The sequence below is a fragment of the Ranitomeya imitator genome, chromosome 9, assembly GCF_032444005.1.
Source record: "Ranitomeya imitator isolate aRanImi1 chromosome 9, aRanImi1.pri, whole genome shotgun sequence".
In the NCBI taxonomy this organism is placed as follows: domain Eukaryota; kingdom Metazoa; phylum Chordata; class Amphibia; order Anura; family Dendrobatidae; genus Ranitomeya; species Ranitomeya imitator.
The window spans coordinates 146,746,219-146,758,515 of NC_091290.1; the positions used below are offsets into that span (position 1 = coordinate 146,746,219).

Here is a 12,297-nt window from a genome sequence, read left to right on the forward strand (position 1 = left end):
CGTCTCCTCCATCATCAGTATCTGGTGACCGCCCGTCTCCTCCATCATCAGTATCTGGTGACCGCCCGTCTCCTCCATCATCAGTATCTGGTGACCGGCCGTCACCTCCATCATCAGTATCTGGTGACCACCCGTCACCTCCATCATCAGTATCTGGTGACCGCCCGTCTCCTCCATCATCAGTATCTGGTGACTGCCCGTCTCCTCCATCATCAGTATCTGGTGACTGCCCGTCACCTCCATCATCAGTATCTGGTGACTGCCCGTCTCCTCCATCATCAGTATCTGGTGACTGCCCGTCTCCTCCATCATCAGTATCTGGTGACCGCCCGTCTCCTCCATCATCAGTATCTGGTGACTGCCCGTCTCCTCCATCATCAGTATCTGGTGACTGCCCGTCTCCTCCATCATCAGTATCTGGTGATCGCCCGTCTCCTCCATCATCAGTATCTGGTGACCGCCCGTCTCCTCCATCATCAGTATCTGGTGACCTCCCGTCTCCTCCATCATCAGTATCTGGTGACCGCCCGTCTCCTCCATCATCAGTATCTGGTGACCGCCCGTCTCCTCCATCATCAGTATCTGGTGACCGCCCGTCTCCTCCATCATCAGTATCTGGTGACCGGCCGTCACCTCCATCATCAGTATCTGGTGACGCCCGTCTCCTCCATCATCAGTATCTGGTGACCGCCCGTCTCCTCCATCATCAGTATCTGGTGACGCCCGTCTCCTCCATCATCAGTATCTGGTGACCGCCCGTCTCCTCCATCATCAGTATCTGGTGACGCCCGTCTCCTCCATCATCAGTATCTGGTGACCGCCCGTCTCCTCCATCATCAGTATCTGGTGACCGCCCGTCTCCTCGATCATCAGTATCTGGTGACCGCCCGTCACCTCCATCATCAGTATCTGGTGACTGCCCGTCTCCTCCATCATCAGTATCTGGTGACGCCCGTCTCCTCCATCATCAGTATCTGGTGACGCCCGTCTCCTCCATCATCAGTATCTGGTGACCGCCTGTCACCGCCATCATCAGTATCTGGTGACCGCCTGTCTCCTCCATCATCAGTATCTGGTGACCGCCTGTCTCCTCCATCATCAGTATCTGGTGACCGCCCGTCGCCTCCATCATCAGTATCTGGTGACTGCCCGTCTCCTCCATCATCAGTATCTGGTGACCGCCCGTCTCCTCCATCATCAGTATCTGGTGACCGCCCGTCTCCTCCATCATCAGTACCTGGTGACCGCCCGTCACTTCCATCATCAGTATCTGGTGACCGCCTGTCTCCTCCATCATCAGTATCTGGTGACCGCCTGTCTCCTCCATCATCAGTACCTGGTGACCGCCTGTCTCCTCCATCATCAGTATCTGGTGACCGCCCGTCACCTCCATCATCAGTATCTGGTGACTGCCCGTCTCCTCCATCATCAGTATCTGGTGACCGCCCGTCTCCTCCATCATCAGTATCTGGTGACCGCCCGTCTCCTCCATCATCAGTATCTGGTGACCACCTGTCACCGCCAGCACTTCTTCATCACTATTAACACTGTTATTTCTGGAAGCTTCTTCGGCCTCTTTCACACTTCCGTTTTTCATCTCCAGTCGAAATCCGCCGATTTAAAAAAACAAAAAAAAAAACGATCCAGCAAATTTTTCTGCTGGATCCTGTTTTTTCCCATAGAATTGTATCAGTGACGGATGGCCATCCGTTTCATCCGTCGTGCACTGGATCTGTTGGAAAATCGCTGTCGGTCGGGAGGAGACAATGCACAGAGGAACGGTTTTTCTGCACGCCGGAAAATCGCTCAGTGACGGGTCCTGCGCTGCCCGTCGTTGGCTATAATGGAAGCCTATGGGCGCAGGATCCGTCACTGACCGTCAAAAGCAGGAATCCAGCGACGGGTTCCGTCTTTTGAAACTGAGCATGTGCGGAAGAATTTCAGTCAGGGAAATTCTCTCTCTTGATGCTACCTATGCAGCATCAATAGTAACAAGATGTAATGTTATAAAAAAAAATCGCAGTATTCTCACCTTCCGGCGTCCCGCGCAGCGTTCCCGATGCTCCCGGCAGCTGGCGTTCCCAGTAATGCATTGCGAAATGACCCGATGATGTCGCGAGACCGCAACGTCATCAGAGGTCATTGTAACGCAAGGCATTACTGGGAACGCCAGCTGCCGGGAGCATCGGGAACGCTGCGCGGGACGCCGGAAGGTGAGAATACTGCGATTTTTTTTTTTTTTTTTTAACATGGGTTGTGTTGTGTATGGAGAAAACCGCTGCTAAGACGCATACACAACAGGTGCACATAGCCTCGACGGGTCCGTCAGAAAAATGGGCCCAGTGCACACGTTTTTTTACAATCTGCACAGGATCCGTCATTTCAACATTTTGACGGATCCTGTGCAGATTGTAAAATCAGAAGTGTGAAAGAGGCTTACCCTGCAGCAATTTTCCCACACCTGCCTAACACTTTTGCACAGTGCTGTACATATCTCTACAGACCCCTCTGGGGGCAGTGCGGACCCCGTCACTTTCTGCTGGGTGACAGACTGCAGCTTGATGCCCTCCGTGGAGTCGGCGCTCCTGCCTCACATTTCTTGTGCTCGGCCACAGGAGCGACTCCCATCGGGACGGCCATGATGAGGAGACTGCACACAGAATCACTGCACGGAGGCGGCCACAGACTCCAGGGAGCCCTGGGCTGCAGTACCAGCTGTGTCCACCAGAGGGAAGAGGAGAGCCGTTACGGAGACGCATTGATCCGCGATCGCCCCTGATCCGTACTGGAGCAGATCGTGCAGCGACGCCCGGAGAATAACAGGACGGCCCTGGAAAAAGAAGCTGTTTGTGGTGGGAGTCACAAGACCAAGCCTGACCACAACATCTGGAGCCGTTTATATATTATAAAAACTCAGCTTTATGCTGTGAGCTGCAAACCCTCCAAAACATAGACTGAGCTCCGGCACTACAAATCCCAGCATTATTCTGCAGCCGTTTAAAATGTCAATTTTGCTCATGAAGCAGTCCTGGTGTATTAAGCAGAGCTGCAGTATAAAGCATGGGGGATAATCTGATTAGCAGCCACAGCTTGTGAAACAGGAGGGAGAATTCAGACGTCAATAAACCCCATCAGACATTGCACCTAAATGGGAGTCACAGTGGCGGCCAGCAAGCAGAGGTAGTAACCTGTCATTTTCACAGCACATCTGGCAACTTATTCACTGACCTTGTCAAAGAACTGGTAGAGCCTGAGGGTCTTCTGCAGACGGCTCCTGCTCTCCTCCAGCCTCCGGGAGAACTCGTCCACCTTCTCCTGACACCTCTGCAACCTGAACATGTACTTCTGAGCGTCGGGAGAGGGGAGGCTCTGCCACCGCTGCATGGTCCGGAGCAGATCCTGCCCACGGCTGCAGTACTCCTGGAAAACAGGACGCAAAACATCAGAGGTCCAGGCCGACCATTCACCCGCAGGAGGAGGCGAAACGTCTGCAGACGCCACTTACACGCGCCACTCCGTCAAATTCACTGAAGTGTCTCTGCGTCTGAAGAAGAACCTCCAGGGAATCTTCTAGGACGCTGCAATCCTCAAGAAGACGCTCGCCCACATTCTCTATCCACCCGCTGACCTACAGGAAAGCAGATCATAATCAGCCGCATCTGATAATCCAGGACAAGGCTGTCCGATAATCTGGAATATCTCAACCTAAGGCGGACAGCCTACATATCCCCCCCCTCGTCCCATTCTTACCTCCTGAAACCGCTCCTCGAAGGCTTCGTAGTCGATGACCAGCTCCATCTCCTTTATGCGCTGGTTAGACAGTCGCACCAGGCTGTGCACGCCTTCATCCACCCTGTTATACAGCTCTGCTGCCAGGTCCATCGCCTCCCTAGAAGAGAGAGAAACCTCGTCACAAGAACCTGCCTGGTTCTCACTTCAATAGAGGTTCTGCAGCAGCTGCAGTGCTTCTTATACCACATGGTGCCCCAACTGCCGCAAAACCTAATTCAGAAATGGAATCAGAGAGTCCAATCAGGGGAGCTCTTCAAAAAGGAGGTTCTGCAGCAGCTTTAGCCTGTGTTATATAAGGCGTCTCTGGGAATGTGGCCACATGTGGTGTGAAGAGACCCCCAACCCTCACGCCACTGATTGGGGTCACTTTGAGATAGTTGCGGCTGCTCCGCTGAGTGATGGTGGAGGATTCGGTGCCAGATCGGGGAAAACAATTCACAATTCCAGCCGCTTCAATCGAATTCCAGCCACGGAAAAAGCCGCGGCCAGGACCCGACTGCTAGATAACCCCGACCCCAGCTTCCTCCAGCAGAACCCCCCAGTATCACCGGCCACCGCCACTGCCACTTTAACACTTTCACTGTCGGATACAACCTTAAAGGAGCCGTCACGTTCAGACTCCATACCTGGTCGCACCGTGAAGAGTTCTAAAACACTTATAAATCCAAGATCTCTGCTTGCTGTCAGATCCTGTGCACGTTCTCGCTCTGCAGCTCTTGTTCTTATTGTTACATTATTTTCGCATCTGCTACAATCTATCAGCGAAGGTAAGCAATGTCTAATCCATTTAGAAAGGATGCAATAGTAACAAACCCTCAGCTGTGACGGATATCCTCTATTTACTGACAGACAGCAGAGATCTTGGGAACGATGAGCAACAATTGTTCCAAACCTGGTGACGTCGCCCCCTACCTGTAATCCTCAGTGAGAGCGACACACGTCTCCTCCTTCCTCAGTCTGGCCAGCACAGCGCCCCCTTCTGTCTGCAGCGTCACCAGTCTGGCATCTTCCAGTACAGCCTTCATCAAGTGGTCGAAGCGCGTCAGCTGCAGACTGGCCTCCTGCCAGAGGGAAGACACATCAGGTTACACGGGGGGCGCCGTCTACCCGACGGACCGACAATGTGCTGCCAGAGATGTGGCACAAACATCACAGGACGAGTGGAGGAATCCTACAACTGCATCTGACCCTCTGATGTTTTGCTACAATGTATCAGGACTACAGGGTACATTGCACCAAACCCTCAGCTGTTGGAGTGCAAAACACAATACTGACATGGGTCTGACCCTCCACACCAATCACATTATTTTTTAATCATTTTTAACCCTTTGAGGCGTGGGTCATCTACGTGGACAGGTAGGTAAGTGGTCGGGGGGCGTCTGCCACCTATTACGGACGCCGTACCTCGGCCTTGTCGGGCAGCGAGCTGCCGTGCATGCTCTGGATGGCGCTGTGCAGGAAGACGCAGGCATCGCGGCAGCCGTCTTGTAACTTCTCCAACTTCTGCAGGAAGAAAAGAAAACATGAAAGACGTTTCTGCGTCAGCCGTTAGCGCGCACGGCGTGGGTGGCGGCACAGTCACCGGCGGTAACTCGGCGTAGGTGGCGGCACAGTCACCGGCGGTAACTCACCGTGCGGAACGTCAGCCAGTCCTGGTGACAGTAGGGGAATGTTCCACTGAACGCGGGGGGGAGCTGGGACGCCTCCACGTGTTTGTGCAGAGACTTCGCCGACGTGAGAATATCAAACTGCAGAACGATAAGATCAATCATCGACCTTCTGACACTGTATAACATTGGGGTTTAATTCCGCGACATTTTCAATATTTCCGCTAATAGAAGGGTTCACATTTCAAATCCTAATGCTTCTCAGAGCTGAGCATTTGTCACAATTGTATCCAGTCTGAGCAACACCAAGGATCATCTATTACAATGTAGCAAACTCTCCGTCTAGTCTTCCAGTCACTGACAGCAAGCAAAGATCTTACCGCATCGGACTGTACACACACGAATAAACTCGTTAATCCACATTTCTATTTTTTCTATGTCGTCCTTCACCACACACAGACCCCTACGTCTTCATATATGCAGCTAGAACTCTTCGGGGGGGCCACATTGTTCTCTGATATTTTGCCCTAATGACCCGAGTGCAGGATCTGTGTAGCCGCCTGCGAATTAGCCGGTGAGGCCGCGGCCGCCTGTCAGGGGCTCCATTGTGGCCGATAGACGCAGGGTAGGGGTCAGGCTCTGAGCGGCCTCTGGGGACCCTGCGGGTGAGCGCGGCACGCTTCAGAGCAGACCCCCATGTGCCTTGTCATAATTAGTCAGACATTACTGATGGGAAGATTGGATTTCTGAACAATTAGGGAAACCCTTAAACAAACGATCGCGGAGGAGTCACCGCTAATTAGTCACGTAGAGCGGGATACGCCGGCGGACGGTTAGTTTTGCACCAAATTTCAGGACGTTTCAGCTCCACTCCTGGGCACGGCAAACTGCTGGGGAACAGTAGGGCTCAGCAAAGCACGGCGTCCCGCAGGGTCCCTACTACTTCTTTCTCCAGCACCGCTCACGTCCTGGCTCCATGTCAGTGATAACATTACCGCCAGCGGCTCACGCTGACACAACGTGTCCGGCGCAGACGCACGAGTCACTAATATTCTACATCCAGCCATTAACCTGTACAAGCACAGACCTGCAGTGTGAGGACAGGGGACAGCGAGGAGCCGCCGCCGCTCCTTACCTGCACCCCATGTGGTCTCTCCGAGGACAGGACCAGATCTTTCTCCACCAGAAGCAATACTCCATGGATACAGTGAGGAATCGCGGCCTGGAACAGAGGAACGTGACGATTACTGTGGCAGCTCTGCTGCATCAGTCCGGCTGCAGGTTGGTGGGATCACACGACCAGAGGGTCTTTCCACCATGTGAGGTGTTGTATCACAGTGGACGGGGCACGACGCAGTGACTGACAGGCACACTGATCGTACGCAGGGCTCCCGCAGACCAATGCAGTGTCCTGTGAGGCTCTACCCCCAATGCTTTTATTAATCCCATAGGATTAAACTGTCTTCCTACGATCACTCTGATCCTTTTATATTTTGCAGTCAGAGTGGATTAATCATTACTGGGTTCCAAGATGGTGCACGGCGTCAGCAAATCCTTCCCGAGGATCCGGACATTGCACAGAAGTCAGGTCTCCCAGATATTACACATCCCATTACAACATTTGGGCTAAATCCCCCCAATAATCCTCATGTTCCGCTACCTGCACGATATGAACGGCTTTGAACAAGGCTGGTACCGGGGAGCAGCGCCGAGCGTCCACCAGCAGCGTCAGGCCCAGAGCTCGGCAGTCTTTCCTGGGGAGGGAAGAATAATGCATGAACGGTGCGGATCAGACGGCGGCCATGACACGTTCAGACCGGGCACACACATCTCTACAACCAGAAAGGTTCTGCATCTCCTTCCTCCATGGAACACAGCGAGACTTTAAAATTAAAAGTTTGTTCGAAAAGTTGTAAAACTTTTCAAAATAAAAAAACGTAAAAGCCGGACCACCGCCTATAAATGTAGAAGACCCCTGCACGATTCCAGATTTTGTTGCAAGCACCAAATACAAATGAAAGGTTCAGACGGGAAAGCGAGGTTGGTGGCGGAGGCGGAGCGCTCACCGTACGGTGCTGTAGAAGTACAGCAGGAGCCGCCCCAGCTCGGCCGCGGTGCAGCGCGGGTTCAGCCAGCAGGTGTTCCGGGTGCTGATTATCACCAGGGCGCGGCCGCTCCGGTCCCGTGTGCCTAGAAAGAGACGGTAGATGAGAGGGAGAGCGGCGGTCACTAGTCCTACCGTAACAGTGTAACGCCCCTGCAGCTGTGCGAATACACAGAGCCCGCTCACCAGGCAGGTACCCGACGCCGCTCATCAGCACGTCCGCATCAACGTCCTGCAGCCGCCAGGGACGGGTCCGACCCTCACTTCTCCTACAGACAATTGGGGAGTTCAGGTTGTGCGGCCATAATGGAGCGGGGTGTCGCTCTGCCCGGATTTCTGGGGTCCGCTCCTCATCAGCACATCGTCCTGTGAATCAGGGGAAGCAGGTTAGGAACCCAGAAGACGACGAAGGTTCATACAGTAGCAGTCATCATACACATGTAACAGGACGGAGGACACAAGATGAAATTCTCCAGAGCTGCATTCAAAATTCGGCTGGGTGTTATTGGAAACAGTCAGCAAGCCTGAGGATAGACGCTCCATACAGCTCAGCTCTATCGTTGGGGATAAAAGCAGAATAACGTGACCCCACCACAGTCCCGACACACGCAGCTCCCGATAACACCTGGAACAGAACGTGCCGACTGCCGCACCGCTCATTTTCTGAGGGACGTATTTACCGCAGTCCCATAGAGAATGAATGAAGCGAAGCTGCACAGTCTCAACCCCAAAAAATCCAGGGGATGAGGCTCTGCAGAGTGGAGGTGACCCCGATCTTAGCAATAAACTTCTGCTCCTGCTTTCTAGTAAACCGATCAATAGTAAAAGGAAAGAAAGTAAGTACCAGCTTATCAGAGGAATCTGCTCCTTTCTCCACTTATGAGCCTCTTCCCCCCTGCCTCCGAAACTCATCCCTCACTCGGAGATCCAGCAAATCTGTCCCGCTCAAGATAAGAAGAGCAGCAAGATCACTGAGGAGCCACATTACAGCTGCCTGTAAAAGTTTATGGAGACCAGAATGAGAGAGGCAGAGACACACTCAGACGCAGGCTGCTACTTCTTTCTAACAAAAATTTTCTCACCCCAAGAACTAGACTCACAGCTACACTGCTATGTAAACGTCCCCCATGCTGCTGCTTTCCAGTAAGTGTTTTATCTCACCCCACAGCTGGAATCACGGCTACACTGCTACATAATGCCCCCCATGATGCTTCTGAGTAGGTGTTTTATCTCACCCCACAGCTGGAATCACAGCTGCACTGCTACATAATGCCCCCCATGATGCTTCTGAGTAGGTGTTTTATCTCACCCCACAGCTGGAATCACAGCTACACTGCTACATAATGCCCCCCATGATGCTTCTGAGTAGGTGTTTTATCTCACCCCACAGCTGGAATCACGGCTACACTGCTACATAATGCCCCCCATGATGCTTCTGAGTAGGTGTTTTATCTCACCCCACAGCTGGAATCACAGCTACACTGCTACATAATGCCCCCCATGATGCTTCTGAGTAGGTGTATACAAAAAAATGTTGCACTCTATGATGCTAAAGCACGTCAATTTGGAATATATGAAATTTGAATAGCAATAAGGCTCTGGAGGATTAGTCAGTTTTTTGTCTTTTGTCATGTTAGCTTACTGACGAGCACTCCGCCCTCCACCAGGTGGTGACTGTAATTACAGCAGGTCCCTACTTACCCATAAATACAGGCATTGCTGACACAGGTGTCCACATTCACCCAGGAATTCAGTCATCAGCCTAAGGCTATGTGCACACGTTGCGGATTAGCCTTAGGAATTTCTGGTGTGGATTTTGCCTTTCCTGGCAGAAAACGCAGCTGCAGATTTGTTGCGTTTTTTGTGTGTTTTTGCTGCGGATTTCTTGCGGATTTACTGTGATTTTTTACCCCTGCAGATTTCTATAATGGAATGGGTACAAAAACGCTGCAGATCTGCAAAAAAGAAAAGACATGCTACTTCTTTTAATCCGCAGCGTTTCAGCATTGGATTTTCCGTATCGTGTGCACAGCTTTTTTTTTCTCATTGATTTACATTGTACTTTAAATCACTTGTGGATCTGCGGTGTTTCTGCACCTCAAAAATCGCTGGGGATCCGCGGAGAATCCGCAACGTGTGCACATACCCTTAGAGAGGTATTCACACAGGTCAGGGACCATCAGGCTGAGACCACCTTGACGATGGTTGATGGGCACATATAATATTTGGCCAAATTTTATGCTAAACGTCTCATATTTTTTCCTAATCCTCCAAAGAAGTATTGCCATTCACATTTCTTATATTCCAAAGTGACACGCTTTACCATGATAGAGCGCAACATTGTCTATATACTGTATGTGGAGGCAGCTGCTCCCGGTGTGCACCCACTCACACTGGTCTGGAGGTGCCAGTCAGGTTTCTGTCTTTTCAGTAGGTGTTTTATCTTACCCCACTGCTGGAGTCACAGCTACACTGCTGTATAAAGTCATCCATGCTGCTGCTTTACAGTAAGTGTTTTATCTCACTCCACTGCTGGAATCACAGCTACACTGCTGTATAAAGTCATCCATGCTGCTGCTTACAGTAAGTGTTTTATCTCACTCCACTGCTGGAATCACAGCTACACTGCTGTATAAAGTCATCCATGCTGTTGCTTTACAGTAAGTGTTTTATCTCACTCCACTGCTGGAATCACAGCTACACTGCTGTATAAAGTCATCCATGCTGCTGCTTACAGTAAGTGTTTTATCTCACTCCACTGCTGGAATCACAGCTACACTGCTGTATAAAGTCATCCTTGCTGCTGCTTACAGTAAGTGTTTTATCTCACCCCACTGCTGGAGTCACAGCTACACTGCTGTATAAAGTCATCAATGCTGCTGCTTTACAGTAAGTGTTTTATCTCACCCCACTGCTGGAGTCACAGCTACACTGCTGTATAAAGTCATCAATGCTGCTGCTTTACGGTAAGTGTTTTATCTCACCCCACTGCTGGAGTCACAGCTACACTGCTGTATAAAGTCATCCATGCTGCTGCTGCTGCTTTACAGCAAGTGTTTTATCTCACCCCACTGCTAGAGTCACAGCTACACTGCTGTATAAAGTCATCCATGCTGCTACTTTACAGTAAGTGTTTTATCTCACCCCACTGCTGGAGTCACAGCTACACTGCTGTATAAAGTCATCCATGCTGCTGCTTTACAGTAAGTGTTTTATCTCACTCCACTGCTGGAATCACAGCTACACTGCTGTATAAAGTCATCCATGCTGCTGCTTACAGTAAGTGTTTTATCTCACTCCACTGCTGGAATCACAGCTACACTGCTGTATAAAGTCATCCTTGCTGCTGCTTACAGTAAGTGTTTTATCTCACCCCACTGCTGGAGTCACAGCTACACTGCTGTATAAAGTCATCAATGCTGCTGCTTTACAGTAAGTGTTTTATCTCACCCCACTGCTGGAGTCACAGCTACACTGCTGTATAAAGTCATCAATGCTGCTGCTTTACGGTAAGTGTTTTATCTCACCCCACTGCTGGAGTCACAGCTACACTGCTGTATAAAGTCATCCATGCTGCTGCTGCTGCTTTACAGCAAGTGTTTTATCTCACCCCACTGCTGGAGTCACAGCTACACTGCTGTATAAAGTCATCCATGCTGCTACTTTACAGTAAGTGTTTTATCTCACCCCACAGCTGGTTTACTGCTCAGTGCTGCTATATCATGTCCTTCAAGCAGAGATCTTACAAAAAAGAACACGGGGATGGGACAGCAAGCAGAGATCTTACAAAAAACAACACAGGGATGGGACAGCAAGCAGAGATCTTACAAAAACAAAGGGATGTGACAGCAAGCAGAGATCTTACAAAACCAGGGATGTGACAGCAAGCAGAAATCTTACAAAAACACGGGGATGAGACAGCAAGTAGAGATCTTACAAAAACACGGGGATGTGACAGCAAGCAGAGATCTTACAAAAACCAGGGATGTGAAAGCAAGCAGAGATCTTACAAAAACCAGGGATGTGACAGCAAGCAGAGATCTTACAAAAACACAGGGATGTGACAGCAAGCAGAGATCTTACAAAAACACGGGGATGTGACAGCAAGTAGAGATCTTACAAAAACACGGGGATGTGACAGCAAGCAGAGATCTTACAAAAAACACAGGGATGTGACAGCAAGTAGAGATCTTACAAAAACCAGGGATGTGACAGCAAGTAGAGATCTTACAAAAACACAGGGATGTGACAGCAAGCAGAGATCGTATAAAAACACAGAGATGTGACAACAAGCAGAGATCTTACAAAAAAACACAGGGATGTGACAGCAAGCAGAGATTTTACAAAAAACATAGGGATGAGACAGCAAGCAGAGATCTTACAAAAAACACAGGGATGTGACAGCAAGCAGAGATCTTACAAAAACACGGGGATAAGACAGCAAGCAGAGATCTTACAAAAAACACAGGGATGAGACAGCAAGCAGAGATCTTACAAAAACACAGGGATGTGACAGCAAGCAGAGATCTTACAAAAACACGGGGATGTGACAGCAAGCAGAGATCTTACAAAAAACACAGGGATGTGACAGCAAGTAGAGATCTTACAAAAACACGGGGATGTGACAGCAAGCAGAGATCTTACAAAAACACAGGGATGAGACAGCAAGCAGAGATCTTACAAAACCAGGGATGTGAAAGCAAGCAGAGATTTTACAAAAAAACACAGGGATGTGACAGCAAGCAGAGATCTTACAAAAAACACAGGGATGTGACAGCAAGTAGAGATCTTACA

The 12,297-nt window shown here is 50.4% G+C and overlaps 1 protein-coding gene across 3 annotated transcripts in view; it reads right to left on the reverse strand.

Annotated features, from left to right (window-relative positions):
• The window catches only part of PLEKHG4 (pleckstrin homology and RhoGEF domain containing G4), a 118,757-nt gene that overhangs the window by 32,302 nt on the left and 74,158 nt on the right, over positions 1 to 12,297 (reverse strand). For 2 of the 3 annotated variants that reach the window (XM_069739334.1, XM_069739336.1), the window contains exons 4-13: positions 7,690 to 7,869; positions 7,466 to 7,589; positions 7,060 to 7,153; positions 6,535 to 6,621; positions 5,424 to 5,540; positions 5,197 to 5,295; positions 4,705 to 4,853; positions 3,751 to 3,889; positions 3,506 to 3,628; positions 3,229 to 3,420 (exon numbers count right to left, since the gene is read on the reverse strand). In XM_069739334.1, the coding sequence (XP_069595435.1) occupies positions 3,229 to 3,420; positions 3,506 to 3,628; positions 3,751 to 3,889; positions 4,705 to 4,853; positions 5,197 to 5,295; positions 5,424 to 5,540; positions 6,535 to 6,621; positions 7,060 to 7,153; positions 7,466 to 7,589; positions 7,690 to 7,869 (1,304 nt within the window). The remainder of the gene's footprint in view (positions 1 to 3,228; positions 3,421 to 3,505; positions 3,629 to 3,750; positions 3,890 to 4,704; positions 4,854 to 5,196; positions 5,296 to 5,423; positions 5,541 to 6,534; positions 6,622 to 7,059; positions 7,154 to 7,465; positions 7,590 to 7,689; positions 7,870 to 12,297) is intronic. The other variant, XM_069739335.1, reaches the window with a different exon arrangement.